This window comes from Urocitellus parryii, chromosome 2 (genome assembly GCF_045843805.1).
Source record: "Urocitellus parryii isolate mUroPar1 chromosome 2, mUroPar1.hap1, whole genome shotgun sequence".
NCBI classification, from domain to species: domain Eukaryota; kingdom Metazoa; phylum Chordata; class Mammalia; order Rodentia; family Sciuridae; genus Urocitellus; species Urocitellus parryii.
Genome location: NC_135532.1, coordinates 71,919,801 through 71,942,856, shown reverse-complemented (window position 1 = coordinate 71,942,856; position 23,056 = coordinate 71,919,801). Strand labels below are relative to the sequence as shown.

The 23,056-nt window shown below is 39.9% G+C and overlaps 1 protein-coding gene across 1 annotated transcript; it reads left to right on the top strand.

Annotated features, from left to right (window-relative positions):
• Positions 1 to 90: 90 nt before the first annotated feature.
• Spry2 (sprouty RTK signaling antagonist 2) lies at positions 91 to 5,355 on the top strand. Its single transcript, XM_026400265.2, has 2 exons — positions 91 to 475; positions 3,375 to 5,355. The coding sequence occupies exon 2, from the start codon at positions 3,426 to 3,428 to the stop codon at positions 4,371 to 4,373; it is 948 nt and encodes a 315-aa protein (XP_026256050.1). The 5' UTR covers positions 91 to 475; positions 3,375 to 3,425; the 3' UTR covers positions 4,374 to 5,355.
• The last annotated feature ends 17,701 nt before the right edge of the window (positions 5,356 to 23,056 follow it).

Genomic DNA, 23,056 nt, shown 5'->3' with positions numbered 1-23,056 from the left:
GCGCCGCAGCGCGAGCGGAGGAGAGGGGCCGGCGGAGCGCGCAGCGCCCAGGCCCCCGCGCCCGCCCGGCCCGGCTCCCGGCTCCGCGCCGCCTCCGTTCAGACGCGGACGGAGCCGCAAGACTTGGCGTTCTGGCTTTAGATTCTTTGTAAGGCCATTTCTTTTCTCATTCGCTAATCTGCCAGGAAAAGAGATTCGCTGTTGCCGCTTCGGCCTCTTGTTCATTGAGAAAAAGAGGAAATACTCCGCGTGCGCTTCTGGAAGGGGGGTCGTCTCCAGCCCCGAACTCCGGAGTGTTCGTCGGCGGGGGACTTGGCTCCGAATTTTTCCTCTCGATTTTTCTCCGCCGATTGCTCGGAAGTTGAACTGAAGCTGAGTGGCAAGAAGGGGAAAAGTTTGCGTCGGGGCTGGATTTATTTGCACATCGCTGAAAGAAAACCCAAGGGAGAGGGGTTGGTGCAAAGCCGCGATTACGGTGAGGCGCGTTTGGCTCTTCTTGGAGCCGTGGCCGGCAGTGCGTTGTGGGCAACATGGAGTAGGTGCAGTCGGGCGGGAGTGGGGGTCCGTCTCTCCCCTAATCCCGCAGGGTTTCCGCGAGGATCCAGGGAGTTGACCGCCGATCTACCTCTCCCAGGGTACGGGCTCGGCCTGCCTTGGCGGGGCTGCAATGTGCGCCAGTGCAGCGTCCCACGACCTCGCGCACCCGCACTCTAGGGGGTTTGGAGCAGAGGACGGCTCGCCTGAATTCTGCTCCCAGCCCAGCTTGGGCTACGAATCGGCGCTGAGAGCGGGAGACCCAGGGGAAACACTTTTGTGTTTCCCAGGTCGCTTTTGCTGGCGCTCTCGTTTCTAACCTGTTCCTCCTGAATGGAAGGCAAAGTTCTTTCGGGGCGAGCGTACCCAGAGGCGGGGGCCCCGGTGGAGCAGGGTGGCTGGATTGCTAACCTCACTGGAGCCGGAGACCCTTCGAGTGAAAAAAGGCCAGTGTGCCGGGCGGGAGGAGCCCCCTCCTCTGCCCGGTGTGGCCAGAGTCTAGCCCAGTGCGGGTGGGAACTTAGCCCAGCCTGGCGCCAGGTCTCTGCGGTTCGGAAATGCAGCTTTCTCTTTTTTCCGTTCTTGGTCGGCCTAGGTCATGCTTTTTATTTTTTATTTTTGGACGCCTGTTCTGACCCAGCACAGGAAGGAAGTCATCAAGTGGTCGCGATTGTTTTCCATTACCTGAAAGTAGGTGGCAAAAGAGGATAGTTTTTTTAATGCCTTTTTTGGGGGGGAGGGGGGTTCGCCCCTTCTGTCTTGTTGCTGTTATTTTTAATTTGAATCTTGTGCGTTTTTTACAAAGCGGTTTCTGTGTTGGTTTGCCCCACCCTAGTGCTGAAGTCCTTTCCTCCTAATCCTCAGTCTGATCACACACTGGTCTTAATGGGGGTTTCAAAGCACTTTCAAAGGGGAGGGAGGAACTGAGAGAGTGCGGTGGGGTGGGGGCTATTAAGAAGGAGGCCAGGGATCGGCAGAAATCATTTTTCTCCTTTCAAAGATGCTACTTTTCATTGCAAGCCAGTCTGTGCTGAAAGTTTTCAACCCAGGGATCTGGGTCCAGCAATCCTGGCGTGTGCAGTGGAGCTCTGGAAACAGCCTTTTTTTTTTTTTCCACTTTAAGAAATAACATGTTGGGTTTTTTCTCAATCTTAAAGGACATAGGCGTGTGCAGATTACAGGCAGTGTTCACTCCGGTCAGTGCACCATGGAGTCGCTGTGCGCGCGGGGTTGAGCTGTGTCCGGACTGTGAGGCCGGGCTTTATTCCTCCGGACATCAGGTTTGGAAACCTGTGCGGGACATTGGAGGGCCTTTACCGAAACGCCGTCTGGTCTGCTGCGTGACCTTTGCGGGGTGGGGGCGTTGAGGTTGGCTCCCTCTTGGGGCTGGAAGATAGAGTTCCTGAGTTGCGGCGGGAGGGGGTGGTGATTTTTGCTGGGGAGGGGAGGGCGGGGGAAGTGTGCTAGTGCGTTTCACAGCACGTCCCCTTAGGAGGCGCCGCCGCCCCCTCCTGTCTTTGCGTCTCTGGATTGTAAGGGGTGGGGGGGCAGCCTGGCCCCTGGACAGCGTCAGTTCGCCTGGAGAAAAGTCCCCCGGGGTTTTGGCTGTGTCCCACCTGCTGGGGACGGTGTTGGGGCGCAGATCGAACCGATAAAGGGAGTGAAAGCAGAGCAGCGTTGTCTGGTCTGCCATTCTGTTGAAGGTGAGGAGATCCGGTTACCAGCTCTGCCTTGTTCTGAATTAAGAAGGCGTTTGTCACCTGCCTTGTTCGCTGTGGCTTTCCTCTAAAAAGCAGAGACTGGATGAAGGTCCACTTTTACCTGTTTTACTTTCTATTTTCATGTAGTCTTGGAAAAGGGATGATACCTAGTTTTGAAACCTAGGATGACTGCAGTTTAAGGGATCACTTGACAGAATGCTAGGTTTGAAATATGACACCTGAATTTTTTAAACTTTTCCTATTACTACTAGTTGGTTTATGTTCTCAACTATTCGTTTTTCAGAATAAGAAAGTAAGATTTTGATGTACTTTAATTTCTCAGGTGATCAGATAGTCTCCTTTCTGCTGCAGAATCTAAGTGTTCCTGGCTATCAGGCAATAGAATATTTGATTCTTAATGTTGATAAATTGAAAATAAATTCCTGTGTTGTTGCTTGTTGTGTAAGTTTGCTTTAATGTTCTTCTGGTACCTAATTAGATTTGAAATGATTTGTTTTTAATCCTATAACTTTGTTATTAGGAATTGCCAAATGTATAACCGTCCTTGGGGAAAAATATACTTTTTTGCATGTCATACTCATGCTACAGATTTTGAAAAAGCTTCAGAATAATGGATAAGTCATAATGCAAGTACTTGATGTAAAAGCAGAGTTAAAGAACTAAAAAAGGATTTTCTAGGCTGCATTTATGTATGTTTAAAAAATGTTCACGACAAATTTAAAACCTATTTGACATTTTGAAAGGGTATTTAACTTTTTTGAAAATGTTGGTATTAGTACTGTGTTCCAACATTACTTTCTTGCAATTTTAACAATGAACCTGAACCTTTCAGATTGTGTGCTTATTTGAATAAGGGATTGTTGCTGAAGTGATTCAGACAAAGATCGGCTTTGTGTCACTGCACATCACAGGATTACAGAATTGTTAGTACCGAGACACAATTTTTACCTTCCGGTGCATGCATTGATCAGTTCAGCAGTTCCGATACATCCCCACTGTCATTCCACTTCAAATCCTGTTTCTCTAGGGGATGTGGAAAGTAAAGAGTCAACTCAGGTGGGTGGAGAATGGGAAGTATTTTGGAGTGTAAACCATTCTCTTTCCTCTTGGTCTCCCCAGGAGTTCAGATGTGTTCTAAGCCTGCTGGAGTGACTACACTTCCAAGACCTGATGGAGGCCAGAGCTCAGAGTGGCAACGGGTCTCAGCCTTTGCTGCAGGCGCCCCGTGACAGTGGCAGGCAGCGTGGGGAACCCGACCCTAGAGACGCCCTCTCCCAGCAGGTACACGTTTTGTCTCTGGATCAAATCAGAGCCATCCGAAACACCAATGAGTACACAGAGGGACCCACTGTGGTCCCAAGACCTGGACTCAAGCCTGCTCCTCGCCCCTCCACTCAGCACAAACACGAGAGACTCCATGGTCTGCCGGAGCACCGCCAGCCTCCCAGGCTCCAGCATTCACAGATTCATTCCTCTACTCGAGCCCCTCTGTCCAGGTCCATCAGCACGGTCAGCTCAGGGTCTCGGAGTAGTACAAGGACAAGTACCAGCAGCAGCTCCTCTGAACAGAGGCTATTAGGACCATCCTTTTCCTCTGGTCCAGTTGCTGATGGGATCATCCGGGTGCAGCCCAAATCTGAGCTTAAGCCAGGTGAGCTTAAGCCACTGAGTAAGGAAGATTTGGGCCTGCATGCCTATAGGTGTGAGGACTGTGGCAAGTGCAAATGTAAGGAGTGCACCTACCCAAGGCCACTGCCATCAGACTGGATCTGCGACAAGCAGTGCCTTTGCTCGGCCCAGAACGTGATTGACTATGGGACTTGCGTGTGCTGTGTGAAAGGTCTCTTCTATCACTGTTCTAATGATGATGAGGACAACTGTGCTGACAACCCGTGCTCTTGCAGCCAGTCTCATTGTTGTACACGATGGTCAGCCATGGGTGTCATGTCCCTCTTTTTGCCTTGTTTATGGTGTTATCTTCCAGCCAAGGGTTGCCTTAAATTGTGCCAGGGGTGTTATGACCGGGTTAATAGGCCTGGATGCCGTTGTAAAAACTCAAACACAGTTTGCTGCAAAGTTCCCACTGTCCCCCCCAGGAACTTTGAGAAACCAACATAGCATTATTAATCAGGAATATCACAATAATAAGGATTTTTTTTTTTTTTTAACACATATGCAACCAACTAAACAGTTGTAATCTTGGCACTGTTCGTAGAGGGTTGGGATATTGTTTGCTGTTTGCAGTGAGATGCTTTTTTGTCCATGTGCCATTTTAACTGATATGCTCGTTAGAACTCAGCTAATGGAACTCAAAGTTAAGGGATTCAGAACTTGGTGACCCATATATTGCATAAGCTAAAGCAACAGACACTCCTAGGCAGTTTTTGTTTGTGAATAGTCCTTGCAAAATTTGTAAATTAGCAAATGACTTTTTTTCCATTGTTTTCTCCAGAGATAATGTGCTATATTTTTGTATATACAATAATATTTGCAACTGTGAAAAACAAGTTGTGCCATACTACATGGCAGTCACGAAATATTATACTAATATGTTGTACATTCGGAAGAATGTGAATCAATCAGTATGTTTTTAGATTGTATTTTGCCTTACAGAAAGCCTTTATTGGAAGACTCTGATTTCCCTTTGGACTTCATGTATATTGTACAGTTACAGTAAAATTCAACCTTTATTTTCTAATTTTTTCAACATATTGTTTAGTGTAAAGAATATTTATTTGAAGTTTTATTATTTTATAAAAAAGAATATTTATTTTAAGAGGCATCTTACAAATTTTGCCCCTTTTATGAGGATGTGATAGTTGCTGCAAATGAGGGGTTACAGATGCATATGTTCAATATAAAATAGAAAATATATTAACGTTTGAAATTAAACTGAGCTGTTTTGTCTTATTTTACCTTTTCTTTGTTTCTTTCAAATGTAAGAAGCCACATAGGAAGTAGTTTTATTTACCTGCAAGATTATTTTTATCGTATGATTTCTGCTTTAATGCAAGGTAGATTTGATGAAATAACTGGGCTGTTTCTCCCTCTGGAAACAACCACATTGTCCCTTGAATGTGCCTCTGCTTTCCTAAATAAATCTCTGTCTATGCCTTTGGAATAAAAAAAAGAGAGAAATAACTGATCATTTGACTCTCTGATCTGGGGGAATCATGAGAACTGGTTTTGGCTATGTCATTGTCCCTGTTCTCCGTCTTTGCAGATTTGCTGACTGGCCTTTGTTATCAGGGTGATTGTAGGTTTTTTTCCTTTTTTTTTTTTTTTGAGCTGATTTATTTCGAAATTTTTCCCAATGATTAATAATCAGATTTTTTTCCTTGATGTACAGTATTAAGAATGAATTCCATGAAGATAATTTGAAACTAGAGGAACAAGTTTAGTTCACAAATATTTATTGAATGCTGTCAGTGTGTCAAGCATGGAGTATATGTATGCACAAACCAGTCTTTCTTACTGAGGCAGAAATGTTTTCCTGACTGAGCATGGCTTTGTTTTTTCTGGTTATTTAGTTTTAGACTCACCATCACACCAAGTTCCTTACGTTAGAAAAGACATGAAAAACAACTTGTTTTTGATTTCAGGTGTTTGTTGTGACATTTCAACCTTTATTGGTCTTATTATCTAGAAAAGTGTTAGATTTAACTCTATAGGTCCAAAATATATAACAATCGGTGCATTTGGAGCTGTCTTTTGGGAACAAAGACAGCAAGCTGCTACAAGTCCATCTTGACAAATATTAGGTTTTCTTAAGTCACTTGATTAGTCACTTTGTGGCTGGTGATTTTTTTTTTCTTTTTTTCCAAAAGCACAAGCTTTTGCTGCCAAGAATCACCGGAAGTCTAGGAAATGATTTACCTGTCATTATTGTTTAATCTCTTGTTTCCTGTTCTCTTGGCTTAAGAGGTCTTAGTACAGGTTGTCTTCTGTTGTGTTTTTTAAAAGTGGCTTTCAAGGAACCATACAGCCTCCTAAACTCTCACAGTGCTATACAGACCTTCAGTTCCTCTGAACATCCTCCAAGCAACACAAGATTAATTTGGAGGTTGTTTACTCTTTAAAACTTCAACTCGGGGTTCTGAATGTTCACTGAACGTTGGTTCTAATGTGTATTCACAAATTTCACTCACTGATCTCAGGAAGAAGTAGATTGTTGAAAAATAAAGCCAGTGTAGTTTTCAAGACTTGTAAAACCCCCAATTTTTAACTGATTAACTTTGTCTTTCAGAACTGCTTTATGCTCTGATAGTTTTTTGGTGTACAAGTTGTATGAGTCAAAACTTTCTTGGACAGTAAGAAAGCAGTGTAAAAACAATAAACAGTTTTCAAAGTGTTCTGTAGACAAATTGCAGCAGATGCCATTGGTATTAATTGAAAAAGTAGATTAAGAATCTTTCGCCATAGTTACTGAAACAGAATCTCTAATTTTAGATTTTCATTTTTAATCTTTCCATAAGCATTTATGTATAGTCTGAGACTGCTAGCCTAGGAATTGCTTTCAAATAAAAGGTATAATAATAATCTACTGAAATTAGGAGAGAATTTGGTATAAGTATAAAGTCATGAAAAAAATAATTTCTTTAAAGATAAAAAGGAAAGTTGAATTTCTCAAGAAGCTACCAAATAACCTAATATAATGTTGAATTTATGAGCCAGTATAGAATTCATGTTCAGAATATGGAAAATTAAATGTTTATGTCCAAGTAGATTGCAAACAGCTGGTGCTCACTCAATGTGTTCAGGAACTTTTTGAATGTCATAAATTATCTCACTTGGGAACAAACGTATCAGAATAACCACCTCAAGTTTTTAATCTCTAAAGTTAAAAATTCATATCACAAATTAATGAGTTTATTATCTAATGGCCATTATTTTGACATAATAGATTAAAAGTGTAGTAATATAGCAAACATGACCACTAAGCATTTAGGGCAATTTTTAAAATTTTTTTGTTTCTTTGCTTTTATGTTTTTAAAACCTGTGCTCTGTATTTGAGATTCATTTAAAAATGACAACTTGATTGTTATTACTTAAAACATTCATTTATGTGTTTTGAGGAGATTTTAAGGCCTTGCCAAATTTCTGCCATGTTGGAGCATGCACTGGGGATTGTGAAAGAAGAAAGCCAAAACCCAGGGAAGTAATCCCAACCAAACTTTTGCATAACTTCTTTCTCCGGTACACTTACATCTCAAGGAGTACTTGACTCTAGCATATGTAAGTTAAGGTACTGATGTCAGATCAATGAATTCACTCTGCACACTGTTGTGAGGTTTTCCATAGGCAGTTGATGGGCTTGATGTAATTTATTAGCTTTTGATCACGTGGGTCAAAATGTTCAAGAGTTCAATGGATTTAAGAGTTTCACTTGTATTTATAACCACAAGTGGCCATGTGCTTTCCTCTCCTCAATGTGCAAAAGGACCAGAGTGTAGGTACAAATGTCTCAACTTTGAGAACTGGTTGAACTCCAGAGTAAATAGAGGCTTGCTACCATGTGGATAATATTTTATGCAATTTCAATACATAAAATGTGAAAATAGGTTATTGACAAGTTATTTCAATACCACCTCAGTATTTGGTCCTGGGTTTGCAGTATCTGTTACTATAAAAGTCATGTTAATATCTATCTTAATTTGGACTAAGGCCTCACTTCTCTGATAAACCAAGGGTGGGGCTCCTTTGACAGAAATCTGGACCATAATTTTAACTAACTTAAATGATTTTATCTGCTTTGGTGGAAAACTGATCATCAGAGTGAAGCTGCACATCTGCATTGTTTTAACATTGGTTTGGTTATTTGTAGGAGCTTAAAGCAGTCAAACTGCACATCCTGTGCTGCGGACCTTCTTTTGATGACACACCTTCCTTCCACACCATGAGAGACAACCATGTGAATAATGAGAAAATATGAATTCCATCAGTGATTTATTGCACTTCTGGTCAAAATACACATTTAATTTTAAATAAAAAAAAAGACAGGGAAGATAGATGTATAGCCAATGAAGGAAATAAAAACAAAACCATCAGCACTTAAACTTTTATTCATGCCTAGCAAATATTGTATTTTTATTTAATACTGCATTTTGATTAAGGAATTTTTAAAAGCCAGTCTTATTTGGCAACTCACTTTGAATAAACTATTAAAGAAGATTAGAATGAGTCTTGGCCTCTGGCTTGGCTAGATGAGGCATGTAAGACTTCAGCATACCTTACAAAGGTTTATTCCTCAAAACAGTTGCTAATACATAGAAGAATAATACAATGACCCAATTGGAATGAAATATGGGCACTAAAATCATTTAGCATTTTAACATTTTTTTTAAATGCCTGCTATTTACAAATGACAGGCAAAGGGGAAAGTTTAGCAAGTCAAAATGCAAGACAGGACTTACATGTAAGGCACAAGCAAGGTGCCAGGAGAGTACAGAAACTGAAGGAAGCAATGATGCCTTCTCCAGACAGTAGGTTTGGTCTCCACGTCTTCGCAATGGTCGCGGATATATAAGTAGGAAAAGAGCTTCTGCTAAGGAAGTTGTGGCAGAACTAGTCTCACTCCTTAAATAAAACTATATCCACCATGTTCAAATCCTGGATCCTAAATGAAATGTAGAGATGTCTGATGAATACTTGCATAATTATATTCACTATGTTTATTCTTAACTTTGAAATACATGATTCACTAAAACTTTCCCTTTAAAAATACAGATTTTTTTTAAAAAAAAATACATTTTTAAGATATGTTACTAAGAATGGAGTTGAAAAGATTCATCTATTCTTGCTTTTCCAGTTCTCGGTGGAATTTGCCTCTTGTCATTAACCCATAATTTTAGTTAGCTTTGGCACTTAAAGAAGGATAAATATTTGTGAAGAATGAATTAGGGATAATCAGGTTGTGGGGGTAGGGTGGGCAGGGTGGAGGTGACAATGTGAAAAGTGGTTGAGGGTTAGAGCGATTCACCGCTTGCCATAATACACCACTTGAGGCCTGGCTGTTCAGGTTTGCAGAGCTAAAACTCAGCTGTCCATCTCTCTTCAGTACCTAAGTGATGTAACATCCATTTTTTTTAAAATAGTTTGTTCTCCAAATAACATCAGGTTTATTGACTTGTGTCAATAGCTCTTGCTATCAAGCAAGGTTCTCATAAATACATATTTCTCTCAACTCTCATCCCTCCAGGTTCTATCCTGCCCCTAAGCTTAGCTTTCCAGCCCTGTAGTAGCACAAAGTAGCTCTAATATCAGTGGCTGCTCACACTAGAAAACTGTTTCTGAGATTTCTGTTAGAAAGTCATCTTTAGAAGTTCAAAACATCATTTAAGGATGTGTGTCTAAAAGTCAGCTACAAACATTGTAAAACCTAGTGACCAAGAGGCCTTGCATGCACCAAACAATCCCTCACACAGAGCCCTGGGAGAAATCTAGTACCTGCTCCCTTGGCAAGGCTAATGTGTAGGATATCCCAAGAGATGTTGGTCTCTAACCCATGACTCAGTTGGTAAGGAACTGACTCTGGGAACAGAGGCTAACCACAAAATCAACAATTGCTTTGAGGTCTAGATGCTACTTGGACTCTGACCTTCATGAGTAGGACAGAGCCTAATTGATTTGGTCTTGTTTTCACTGTAACTGTACACTTAGACTTTGGAAATCCTGAAAATATGAATTCTTTCACAAACCATTAATTTGATTCTAATCGTCTGTGAAAAGTCACATCGTGTGAACCTAATAATAGGTCTTCTGGGTCTCTGCCCTGCCACATAAACAATCAGAACTGCCGGGCTGGGGATGGAGGTCAGTGGTAGAGCTCTCATCCCGCATATATGAGGCCCTGGGCTCCATCCTTACCCCTGGGGGGGGGGGGGGGAATGTTGCAGGCCCAAGGTAGAATTACTTGCCATTGATCCAGTATTTCCCGCGTATCCGTGTAAACGATGTTCCAGTAGATGGCGGAGAAAAGGATGATTGTTCATAGTTCTCTGGAAGCTGATAATCTAGGACTTAGGTGCTAAGTCATAGAAAATGACTATTGGCATTAACCACTTCCTGTCTGGAGTTACTTGACCTGCAACCCCCTCCCTACCCCCCAGCCCCCAGGGACATTGGCAAGGTCTGAAGTCATTTTTGGTGTCCTGGCATGACTGGCAGGAGGAGGGAGAAGCTACTGGCATGTGGTGGTTAGAGGCCAGGAATGATGCCGCCCATCCTACAGTGCCAGGACCTCCGCCCATAACAAAGAATTATTCAGCCCAAGGTGCCAGTGATTCCAAGCGTAAGACACCCTGCCACAGAGGAACATGGGGGAGGAGAGGGGAGAGACTCACATATCTTCAGGACACATGGCAAGGAAGCCTGTCAGCTAAACCAGGAAGGGTGAAGTCACAGGACATGGGGAGATTCCTGTCACTGTAACTAAGGAATTTTGATGCTGCGTGCTGAACCTCTGAAATTCTTACATGAAAAATGCCTTTTAAAAATATCTAACCCTTCCTCAGAAAACTTGGAATGGAATCATCGTTTGACCCAGTTATCACTCTCCTTGGTATATCCCCAAAGGACTTAAAATCAGCACACTACAATGATGCAGCCATATCAATGTTTATATAGCTCAATTCACCATAGCTAAGCTATGGAACTAATCTAGGTGCCCTTCATGAGACAGGGATAAAGAAAACGTGATATGTATATGTGTGTGTGTATACACACACACACACACATATATATACAAAGGAATATTACACAGTCATAAAAAAGAATGACTGTGACTTTTGCCAGTAAATGGATGGATCTAGAGACTCATGCTAGGTGAAACAAGCCAGTCCCCAAAACACAAAGGCCAAATGTACTCTCTGATATGTGGATGCTAACACAGAATAAGGATGGTGAGGGGGGTGAGAATAGAAGTTCAGTGGATTAGATGAAGGGAAATGAAGGGAAGAGAGGGGGAGGGGAATAGGAAGGACAATAGAATTAATCAAACATAACTTTCCTATGTTCATATATGAATATACCACTAGTGAAACTCCACATCAAGTAGGACCATAAGAATGGAATCCTTTTAGAATAAGTTATACTCATGTATGTATAATGTTCAAATACACTCTACTGTCATGTATATCCAAAAAGAACAAATTTAAAAAAAATCTAACCCTAAGTCAGCTTACTATAATTTCTCTATAGAGAATGTGCATGTGTATATATGTGTGTATCTGTGCGTATGTAAATTTTTGCAATATTTCTACTAAAACAAACAGCTATTTAAAAAAAATAGTTGTAATTGGACATAATACCTTTATTTTATTTATTTTTATGTGGTGCTGAGGATAGAACCCAGCGTCTCACATGTGCAAATCGAGCACTCTACAGCTAAGCCACATGCCCAGCCCTCAAACATTTTTTTTTTCTTTTCACAGTATTGGGGATTGAATCCAGGGTCTCACACATGCTAGGCAAGTGCTTCACCACTGAGCTATATTGCCAATGTCACAAATATATTAAAACAGAATGTATTACAATTCATATTATACATATACAGCACGATTTTTTATGCTAATGAACTTACAGATCTCAATTTTATCCATGGTTAATTTGCTTTGAGAGAACCATCAAAAGGGACTTAAGGAATTCATTCATAGTCCCAAATGCTACATTTTACATGAAAAACTTCACTTAATCCTAACAGCTCAGGAGGCTGAAGCAGGAGGATTGCAAGTTCAAAGCCAGCCTCAGCAACTTAGTGAGATCCTGTTTCAAAATTTAAAAAATAAGTAAAAAGTGTTGGGGATGTGGCAAGTGGTTAAGAACCCCTGGGTTAACCCCAGTACCAGTACTTAACCCTGGCACCAAAAAAAAAAAAAAAAAAAATCTAATTGGATTTGCTATGATGCCACCAATTTAAGGCTTTTTTTTTTTCTTTTTCTTTTTTCTTTTTTTATCTTGAGAGGAGGGATCTGATGGCAATTGTTCATCTGGACAGAGCCTACCACTTGGCACTTAGATGTTCATTGATCATGTAATGAATGAATGTATTCAATAGAAAGTAAAAGTATATCAAAAGTGCCCAAGAAAAATTAACTTGGAATGGAACCACCATTTGACCCAGCTATTCCTCTCCTCGGTCTATACCCAAAGGACTTAAAAACAGCATACTACAGGGACACAGCCACATTAATGTTTATAGCAGCCCAATTCACAATAGCTAAACTGTGGAAGCAAACTAGATGCCCTTCAATAGATGAATGGATTAAAAATGTGGCATATATATATATATACAATGGAATATTAATCATCAATAAAAGAAAATAAAATCATGGCATTTGCAGGTAAATGGATGCAGTTAGAGAAGATAATGCTAAATGACGTTAGCCAATCCCCCCCCCGCAAAAAAAATGTCAAATGCTTTCTCTGATACATATAAGGTGACTGACTCATAGTGGGGTAGGGAGAGGGAGCATGGGAGGAATAGAAGAACTCTAGGTAGAGCAGAGGGGTAGGAGGAGAAGGGAGGAGGCAGGAGGTTAGCAATGATGATGGAATGTGATGGACATCATTATCCAAAGTAGATGTATGAATAAATGAATTGGTATGAACATACTTTATATACAGTGGAATTCAATGGTCATCATTACCCTAAGTACATGTATGAAGACACAAAGGATGTGACTCTACTTTGTGTAGAACCAGAGATAGCAGCCCAACTCATAATAGCTAAACTGTGGAAGCAAACTAGATGCCCTTCAGTAGATGAATGGATTAAAAATTTTAATTTTCTATTAAAATAGAAAGTGGGGAAGTTTTACATTGCCATTGTCAAAAGTCAGAGTTGAGCAGAGTACTGTTCAGGAGACTTGAGTGGACCAGTCTGGCTGAAATGCACGTTCATGTCACCAGGAAACGAAAAAGCAAATGGGAAGGATAGATTTGGCCTCAATTCTGAAGAATCTGAATGTTGACTATCAAACCTGGACTTTATCACAATACTTCCTAAATCCATTTTGGCCCTCCCCTAGTATTTTCCAATTGACTAAAAAAGAGATGTTTTAAAAGTGTCCTCTAAGGATCTTGATCCTTTTAAAAGCTGATTTTATGACTTCCCTTTGCTCTTTGAACAAAGTTCCAATTTTTCAAGCTCCTGAAAGATCTGGTTCTTCTCCACTCCAGTGACAAGTCTGCCTTTCGTCCCTTTTTCTGACATCAGTGGTCTCCCTCCTCCTCTCTACAAATCCTTCAGACACAATTGCTTTACGTGGAGTCTCCCCTTCCTTAACCCTCGCCCCACATCTATTCATCTGAAAACTTTTTTTTTTTTTTAAAGAGAGAGTGAGAGAGGAGAGAGAGAGAGAGAATTTTTTTAATATTTATTTTTTAGTACTCAGCGGACACAACATCTTTGTTGGTATGTGGTGCTGAGGATCGAACCTGGGCTGCACGCATGCCAGGTGAGCGCGCTACCGCTTGAGCCACATCCCCAGCCCTCATCTGAAAACTTTTGACTTGTGTTTTAAAACTGTCAGCTCACCAAAGAAGCTCCTTCCTTTATTTTTTTTAACTTTTAAATTTTGGTACTGGGGATTTAACCCAGGGGGTTCTTTACCACTGAGCTACATCCCTAACCCTTTTTATATTTTTATTATTTTATTGAGACGGACCTCACCAAGTTTCTGAATAGACTCAAACTTGCAATTCTCCTGCCTCAGCCTCCTGAGTCTCTGGGATTAAAGGCATGCACCAATGCACCCAGCTTTGTTTATTGGTTTAATGTCTCTCTCATCATTAAACCTGTTTTATTTGGCTTACATCTGTATTCCTAGGCTCAAGCCCATTATCTGGTACATAAGAGGTACTCAAGAATTTGATGAATAAACGGATGAATTAAATCAATAGAAAGTAAAGATATACTAAAAGGGGTTTGAAGAAGTTGCCATTTTGGAAAACAGAAGATTGTTTTATGTAGAATGAATTTGAACATAAGAATTTAAAGAAAGCTTTATCTCTTTTTTTTTTCACCTTACTACATGACCATTCTTGTAGGCAGCAGTATTGTATTATTGCTGTTACTTACATATTGATTTCTCTACTGTGTTTGATTGCAAGATTTTTAAAGACAGGGCTGAAGACTGTGTCTCCAGTGTTTATCACAATGTCTGGCACAACGTAGATGTTCCCTAAATGTCATTTGAATGAATAGACTATTATCAATCACAATTCAGCTATTATAGAGACTGGTCTATTCTGATTATATGTGTAGAATTTTCATGTCTCAGATATTCATAACCCTTTAAAATAATTCCTCTGGCTGGGTACAGTGGCGCACTCCTGTAATCCCAGTGGCTCAGGAGCCTGAGGCAGGACAATCGCAAGTTCAAAGCCAGCCTCAGCAAAATCGATGCACTAAGCAACTCAGTGAGACGCTGTCTCTAATAAAATACAAAATTGGGCCGGGGATGTGGCTCAGTGGTTGAGTGTCCTTGAGTTCAATCCCTGATATCCACCCCCTGTCCCCGCAAAAAAAAAAAAAAAAAAAAATGATTCCACCTGACTTATATGAGAAAGTCTCTGTATACTAAATCAACTCAATCAGAAATGTGGACTGTGCTTTCCTAGTAACAATGACTTTCATGATAGAATTGAAAGATTTTTGAATTTTTGGTAGCAGTTAAAGCAGAAATTTCCCTTGGTATATGCTTTCCCTACTGGTAAGCATTCTACTACCCTAAAATATAAGGACCCTCTAGTACTCTGAAGACTGATACAAAGTCTAAACTAGATATACTTCAAACATAAAAGGAAAATGGAAAAGAGAAAAAAACATCTTGAATTCTTCGTCATTCCAGATAGGAGAGAGACAAATTTATTTTCAAGAATTAAATCAGATGGGTCTGGGGTTGTGGATCAGTGGTAGAGCACTTGCCTAGCATATTTGAAGCACTGGGTTCAATTCTCAGCACTACATAAAAAAAAAAAAAAAAAAGCAAACAAATAAAAAAATAAACTTATATTTTTTAAAAAATGAATTAGGTCAGATGATTATAGAAGCTAGCAGATCCAAAATCTGCAGAGGGAACCGGCAGCCTGGAGACCCAGGAAGAACTGATAGAGCAGTTCATGTCTGAAGCCTTTTGTTGGAAGAATTCCTGCTTGCTCAGAGGAGATCAATCTGTATTCTTTCAAGGCCTTCATTGATAAGATAACCCCACCTACATTAAGGTGGGCAATCTGCTTTTACCTAGTTCACTAACTTAAATATTAATCTCACCCACAAAACATACTCTCACAGAAATGTACAAAATGTTTGATGTGTGACCAAATAACTGAAGACTATAGCCCAGCTAAATTTAAAAAAAATTGTTTTAGTTGTAGATGGACACAATACCTTTATTTTATTTATTCATTTTATGTGGTGTTGAGGATCGAATCCAGTGCCTTACATATGTGAGGCAAGCACTCTGCCACTGAGCCATAACCCCAGTCCTAGCCCAGCTAATTTGCCACATAAAATTAGTCCTCAGGAGCAGCAAAGATCTAGAGAAAGTTTGGGTTCTTGGTGAGATGTCTGATTTGCCAGGGATTTGAGGATTTGTCAATATATAATTGTGTTAAGGGTTTTAGTTTGTTTTTGTTTTTGTTTTTCACTGTGATCAAAAATACCCAACAAGAACAACTTAGAGGAGCAAAAGTTTATCTTGATTCAGAGGTTTAGTCCATGATTGGCCAAGTCTATTGCTCTGGATGGAAGCTGAGCAGAACACCATGGTGGAAGGGTATGGAGAAAGTTTTTCTGCTCATGGTGACCAGGGAAAGGAAAGGGATACAAGGAGGAAGGGGCCTTCAGGGTACACCCCCATGACCTGCCTCCCCCAGTCCCATCCTACCTGCCTACAATAACCACCCAGTCACCCCATTTAAACTAGGATGGTCTAATTAAGTTACAACTTGCACAATCCAATCACTTTTACCTCTGAATATTCCTGCATTGACCCAGAGCATTTGGGGATACCTCATATCCAAAACACAGCAATTTTAAGTAAACTGCTCTGTGACAACTATGTGGAACTTTAAGTAATGGAGCACTGAGTCTCTTGTATTAAATAGAATACCATATTAAAGCTTATAAAACACATATTTCTATTATGAAAGCTGATATATTTCAGATATAAGTATATATGCACATATCATTTTATAAAAGAATAATTTAATTTTCCTAAACTACCTGGGGGAGCTTTAATGGGTCTCCAGGAAAGTACCCCCCAAAGCAATGCAAACCTAACAGCCCAAACCACTGACCTTGGAACGTAAAAGTTAGTCTCTTGGAATGAAAAAGTGGAGAAAGAAATATTATGCACACTCCTAATTAAAATTGTGTAGTTAAAAGAAAAAGAAAGAAAGAAAGAAAGAAAGAAAGAAAGAAAGAAAGAAAGAAAGAAAGAAAGAAAAAGAAAGGAAGGAAGGAAGGAAGGAAGGAAGGAAGGAAGGAAGAAAGAAAGAAAGAAAGAAAGAAAGAAAGAAAGAAAGAAAGAAAGAAAGAAAGAAAGAAAGAAAGAAAGAAAGGAAGGAAAGGAAAGGAGAAAAAAATCTTCTCACACTGATGGCCCTGAATGAATGGCATTAAATATGATTACTGAAAATGTCTGAGCATCTATTTGCTCTTATATAACGGAGAAATTAAAAATATTTTTGTGGGTGTTTCATAATTAAAACTTGCTATATGGTGACTATCTTCTTTACATTGATTTGTGTAATCCTCCACAAAAGATTTTTATTCCCAGTAGATAGCTTGTGCTTTGGATTTGCAACATTTGTGGCATGAGAACATTTCAGTAAACAAAGGACTTGATAAATAGTAACTTTAAACTACCACTGTGGTGGATAGAAAAAAAAAAAAAAAAGACCATTTTAGATTAAATATCATTATAAATCAAGGTACTCTGTATCTCTGGTTTTCCCCTGAGGTCTAGATCCAGATCTTTACATGGAAATTGGGGTCACATGGGGTGCCGCAATCCCAAATACTCTGGAGGTGGAAGCAGGAGAACTGCAAATTAAAGGCCAATCTCAGTGTCTTAGGAGACCCTGTCTCAAAAAAAAAAAATCAATAAAAATAAAGAGAGTTGGGGGTGTAGCTCATTTGTAAAGCTCCCCAGGGTTCCATCACCTATACCTACAATAAATAAATAATTTACATTTTAAAAAAATGATTTAAATTTAAATAAATAATTTAATTAAAATAAAATCAGGGTTGCATCTGTGCACACCACGGTAATTATTTGCATTTTATGGTTTAGTACCCTACTGTTTGCTAGTAGTTTTCACATACATTATCTCAGTTTGACTTTTGATCCTCAGAGCTAGCTTTCAGATATTGTAAGACAGATATTCACAATCCTATTTTTATACAAGAGGAAATTGAAGTCTCTGTACATGAGAGAATTGTTCCAAATCATATAGTAAGAAAAGAAAAATATCATGACTCAACCACAGAGTTTTGATTCCAAGTCCTAATGATCCATCATATTGTTTCTTTCTATCAAGGCTTGCAAAGAAATCTCTATTTATTCATTTATTTATTATGGTACTGCAGATTGTAGCTTTACCTCTGAGCTGTATCTGCATCTCCAGTCCCTTTTATTTTCTGTTGTAACACAGGGTCTCACAAGTTGCTGAGGCTGGCCTCAAACTTTTAATCCTCCTGCCTCAACTTCCTGAGTTGCTGAGATTACAAGCCTGTGCTGCTATATCTGATAGGTCTCTTTTTTTTTTCTCTTTCTTTGGTACCAGGGATTGAAACCAGAGGCATTTAACCACTGAGCCATATTCTCAGTCCTTTTTTTTTTTTTAACTATTTATCTTTTAGTTGTAGTTGGACACAATACCTTTATTTTATTTATTTATTTCTATGTGGTGCTGAGAATCGAACCCAGGGCCTCACATGTGCTAAGCAAGCACTCTACCATTGAGCCACAAACCCAGCCCAACATTCACAGTCCTTTTTACTTTTTATTTTGAGACAAGGTCTTGCTAAATTGCTTAGGGCCTCACTAAATAGCTGAGGCTGGGTTTTTTCAATCTTTCTGCCTTATCCTCCCAAATTGCTGGGATTACAGGCATGCACCACTGCATCCTGCAAGAAGTATCTCTTAAAAGCATTCCACATTGTTAACATTTCTCTTCTGGCATATTCATACAGGGGCAATAAATTATTACCTAAAGTTAGGTTATTCCAAATTATCTCTAGGTATGTTGTAGTAATTGTTATCACCTTTGATATCATTCAAATAAAGTAGTAGATCTCATCTAGTTAATTGCCAGAAGTTCTAATTCTATAAAATAATGAAAAAATACACAGGCACTTTGCATTTTCATATAAAATTACTTAATTTGGAAACATCTGAAGAGAAAATCATGAAAATATATTTCCTATCCCTTACATTTCATTTTAATGAACCAGGATTGAGAAAGCAGCCTAACATTCTAATGTTAATAACTATGGAATGTAATTTTCTCATTGCTGTTCTGATTAATTAAAAAATGTGTGTGTGGGGGGGTGGGGAAGCTGTGAATTTTAAAACCAAAATACTAAATTTCATATTCTACTGAAATTTTGTAGAATTGCTCTATATAAAGGTTGTCCAAAGAGTATTCTGGGGTTATAATTGTGAACCTTCAGAATTCTAGGTTGTTTACTGCCATGGTGGTTTAGTTATGGTTTATCCCCCCAGAATTTCATATGCTGGAGGCTTGGTTCCGAAGGTCAAGGTATCAAGAGATGGAGGAGACTTTAAGAACTGGGATCTAGGGCTGAGGTTGTGGCTCAGTGGTAGAACATTTGCCTAACATGTGTGAGGTGCTGGGTTCAATCCCTAGCACCACATTTAAAAAAAACTAACTAAATAAAATAATGCATTGTGTCCATCTACCACTAAAAATATTAGGAGGAGGAGGATCCATCGGGAGGTGATTAGGTCATGGTGGACTCAACCCCAGAAATGATTAATGCCCATCTTAAAAGAGTAGGCAAGGTCTCTCAGGTCTGGACTAGTTGTCTCAAAAATGGGTTGGTTGTTATAAAGCAAGTTTGTTTTCCTCAGCTTGCTTTCTCACAGTGTGGCCTCTTTGACACATGCTGCTGTTTCACACACTCCTGTCATGTAATGCCATCTGCCATGTTAGGATGCCGTATGAGGCCCTCACCAGATGTGGCCACCTAAGCTTGAATTTCTCAGCATGCAAAACTGTGAGTCAAAATAGTCCTCTTTCCTTTATAAAGTACCCGGTCTTAGTGATTTTGTCATAGCAACACAAAATAGCCTAAGGCATTTATTCCTGTTGCATTCTTTCCTCTCATATAGGAAAGGAAATGATGCTACCCTGTTGAATGTGATGGATCCATTTTCTCTGTTGTCATACATTTTCTGTCTTACATATTATTAAACTCTAAGATTCACATCTGTAAATGTGTATAACAAAAAAGAATTAAGGGCTGGGGTTGTGGCTCAATGGGAGAGTGCTCACCTAGCACATGTGGGGCGCTGGGTTCGATCCTCAGCACCACATAAAAATGAAAGAAAGATATTGTGTCCAACTACAACTACAACAAAATATTTTTTTTAAAAAAAAAGAATTTAAAAAATCTACTTAAACTTTTTCAAGTTCAACAGATTTTTCAGGTCCTTTCAGGTACCTATAATTACCTGTTCATCCCCTCTTTTCTTACTCGTCCCTCCTCCACCTCCAAAAAGTCTCCTTTATTGAGATTTTTGATTTTTTTATTTGTCTTCTTACAAGGGAAGTTCTTGTGCATACATTGAAAAGATGAGGCCAGGATTCCACTTAAAAGGCAGAACCTTCTCTTGATTACCTGCCTAAATCTTTGGAATCAAGCCTCAAATTTAAGCAGCAAGTTAAACAGTAAATAGGTTCTGCTAATGGCTATTAGATTGCTAGCTGGGGAGATTAGTATAGGGAGCAATTCTAATTAAATAGAGAACACTGGAGAGAGCTGAAACGTTTCAAGAATAGATTTTGTCTCCCCTGCCTCATTAGGAATATAAAATCAGCTTCTATTGTAAGAAGGACCACTTTTCAAAGACTGCTCTTTTGCCATAAAGAGGTTGTATAACCTCCATTTTCAAATTTTGAATTTCTTTTTTTTAGTAGCGAATGGTATTTTTATTGCCCGGATCCAATTAAAGCCATGCTAAATCACCATGTTGTATTTAAATGGTAACAATAATTTATCTACAGTTTAGACACATTCAAAGGCTGATCTCAGCCTCTGGTGCTGGATTTAAGTATTGAGATTCTTGCCTCCCAATGGTTCTCTGAGAGAGCTTAGAGAGCTGGTGTTGGGCTGATTTTCCTTCTTCCTCACCTAGCATCTTCAGTACATGGAGCTCACACATCCTGCAGCCCAGCAGATATTATTTACCCAAAAGTGGAGAAAAAAATTAGGGTAGACTAATTAAGTAATAGACTTCACCTGCCTGAAGATCAGTCTTACCAATTTTGAGTTTAATCACATAATCCATTAAGTTATTTTTTAAAAAAGAAAGGTAAGTGAATTTTGAGGTAAGCAAAACTATTAAAGTTTACAGAAAAAAAAAAAAAACTTATGATTGTATTTTTTTCCTGATTTTTTTTTTTTTAAACCAGAGATTGAACCCAGGGCACTTAACTACTGACCCACATTCCCAGACCTTTTTAATTTGAGACAGGGTCTGACTAAGTTGCTGAGGCTGGGGTTGAACTTGCAATCCTCCTGCTTTAGGCTCCTGAGTCACTGGGATAACAGGCATGTGCCACAAGGCCCAGCTGGTCCTTTTCCCTAGAGTGTGAGTTAGTGGTAGCTCTACAGCCATTGCCTGGATTCTCTGACTCTTGATTGTTCTGCAAATATGAAAAAAAGATAGCATTGAACATAGGATGCAAGATATTTGTTTATTTGATGATGTAGTGTAACCATGAGAATTGAAAAGAAAAGCTTAGACGCTGGGAGAGAAAAAAAATTATTTTCAAATATATGCAATGAATTTCTCAGCAGTGTCTCTTAAAGAGGAACATACAGGAAAAGGCCCCTCTGGCAGTCCCCCTTTAAGCAAGAGCTCATGAGAACCCACCTAGGAGGGACCTCAATCCTTCCTCACCAGGCATCTAGAAGGAGGTCAGACGCCCAGTTCTTTCCTTCACTGGCTTACTCCTCCCTCCTGTCTCTTCGCCTGGAACAAGAACACATCATACTGCACCCTAGAGTTTATGTCAACACCGTCCAGGTGGGTTGATCTTTTGCCGGGAATATATGTGCTGGTAGGGAGCACATCCATAACTAAGACTCCTCTGAGTCACTTTATTTATTGGTTTACTTGTTTATTTTACGAAGGGAGTAATTTCCTACAAAAATGAATCGTCCAATTTATTTATTTATTCTACTTATTCACTGGTTCAGTGTTCCAGAAAGAACATGAGCTTTGAAGTCAGCGATACCCTAATTTGAGCCCCACTCTACCAGATGAAAAACATGTGATCTTAGACTAGTATCTTAACCTCTCTTGAGTTTCTGCATCCTTGTTGAAGGGTAAAACAATACTTGCCTCTTAATATTTATAAGAATTCACCAGGAGCCGGGAATGTACCTATAGGGAGGCTGAGGCAGGAGTTCTGTGATTTCAAAGCCAGCCTCAGCAACTTAGAGAGGCACTAAGCACTCAGTGAGACCCTGTCTCTAAATAAAATACAAAAAGGCCTGGGAATGTGGTTCAGTGGTTAACCACCCTTGGGTTCAATCCCCAGTAAAGAAAGAAAGAAAGAGATTTTTAAGAATCCATGGTCAGGTATACGTATTTCCAAGCTCGGCAGTAAACTCATGGTGCATGGTTGATAAATGTTATTTCTTTCAGCTTTGCTGACATCTCCCAATTATACCAAACTTGGATGTGATAACCTGTGCTTCTCCTGATGCCCACCATTTTGGTGTGTGTGTCAGCTTTAGATTTGTAGTTAAGCAAGATAATGTGGCTGAATATTTAGCCATCTTTTAATTCTTTTCCTGTTACAGTGATCCACTTACCCTGCTCATGAGGAAGGACGACAATAAAATTTGTTTCTTTTTCAAGACTCACATTTTTTCTCCTTCTCCCAGGACGAGCATCATTTTCCTGAGCTGCACAAGCTTCAAGGAGGTAAGCACTGCTAACCTCTGCGTGGACTTCTGTATACTGGAACATCAGTATTCTGGGCATGAGCACTGAGATGAAGGATCTCTGGACTCAACCCAACCCCTTATCCCATGCAGTCTCTGAAAAATCCAATTTATGAGGGAACCAGGCACACCTGTAATCTCAGCAACTTAGGAGGTTAAGGCAGGAGAATGGCAAGGTCGAGGCCAGCTTTGGCAACTTAGCAAGGCCCTATCTTGAAATGAAATAAAAAGGACTGGGTATTTAGCTCAGAGGTAGAATATTCCTGAATTGAATCGACAGTACTAGGGGGAAAAATCCAGTTGTTGGGATCCCTTGTCTTTCTGTGATATAAATAAACTATTAGGGATTTAAAGAATGAATTTATCCTTTTTGACAGCATGTTGTTCTAAATGGGGGATAGGACCTCATCCTGGGCTAGTACCTGGATTCTTATACACTCAGACCTGCACACAAACAAGGCAATGGCAGTGTTATGCTGGAATTTGGGACCCCCAAAGGACCACCAGAGACCAAGATTGATGTAAATAGCAAAGAGGTGTTTATTGCCAGCTAGCTCGGTCCTCCGCGCGAACACACAGCAACCGGTGACAC

Coding starts and splice junctions, on each gene's coding strand:
- Spry2 (XM_026400265.2), top strand. CDS start 3,426: ATGGAGGCCAGAGCTCAGAGTGGCAACGGGTCTCAGCCTTTGCTGCAG.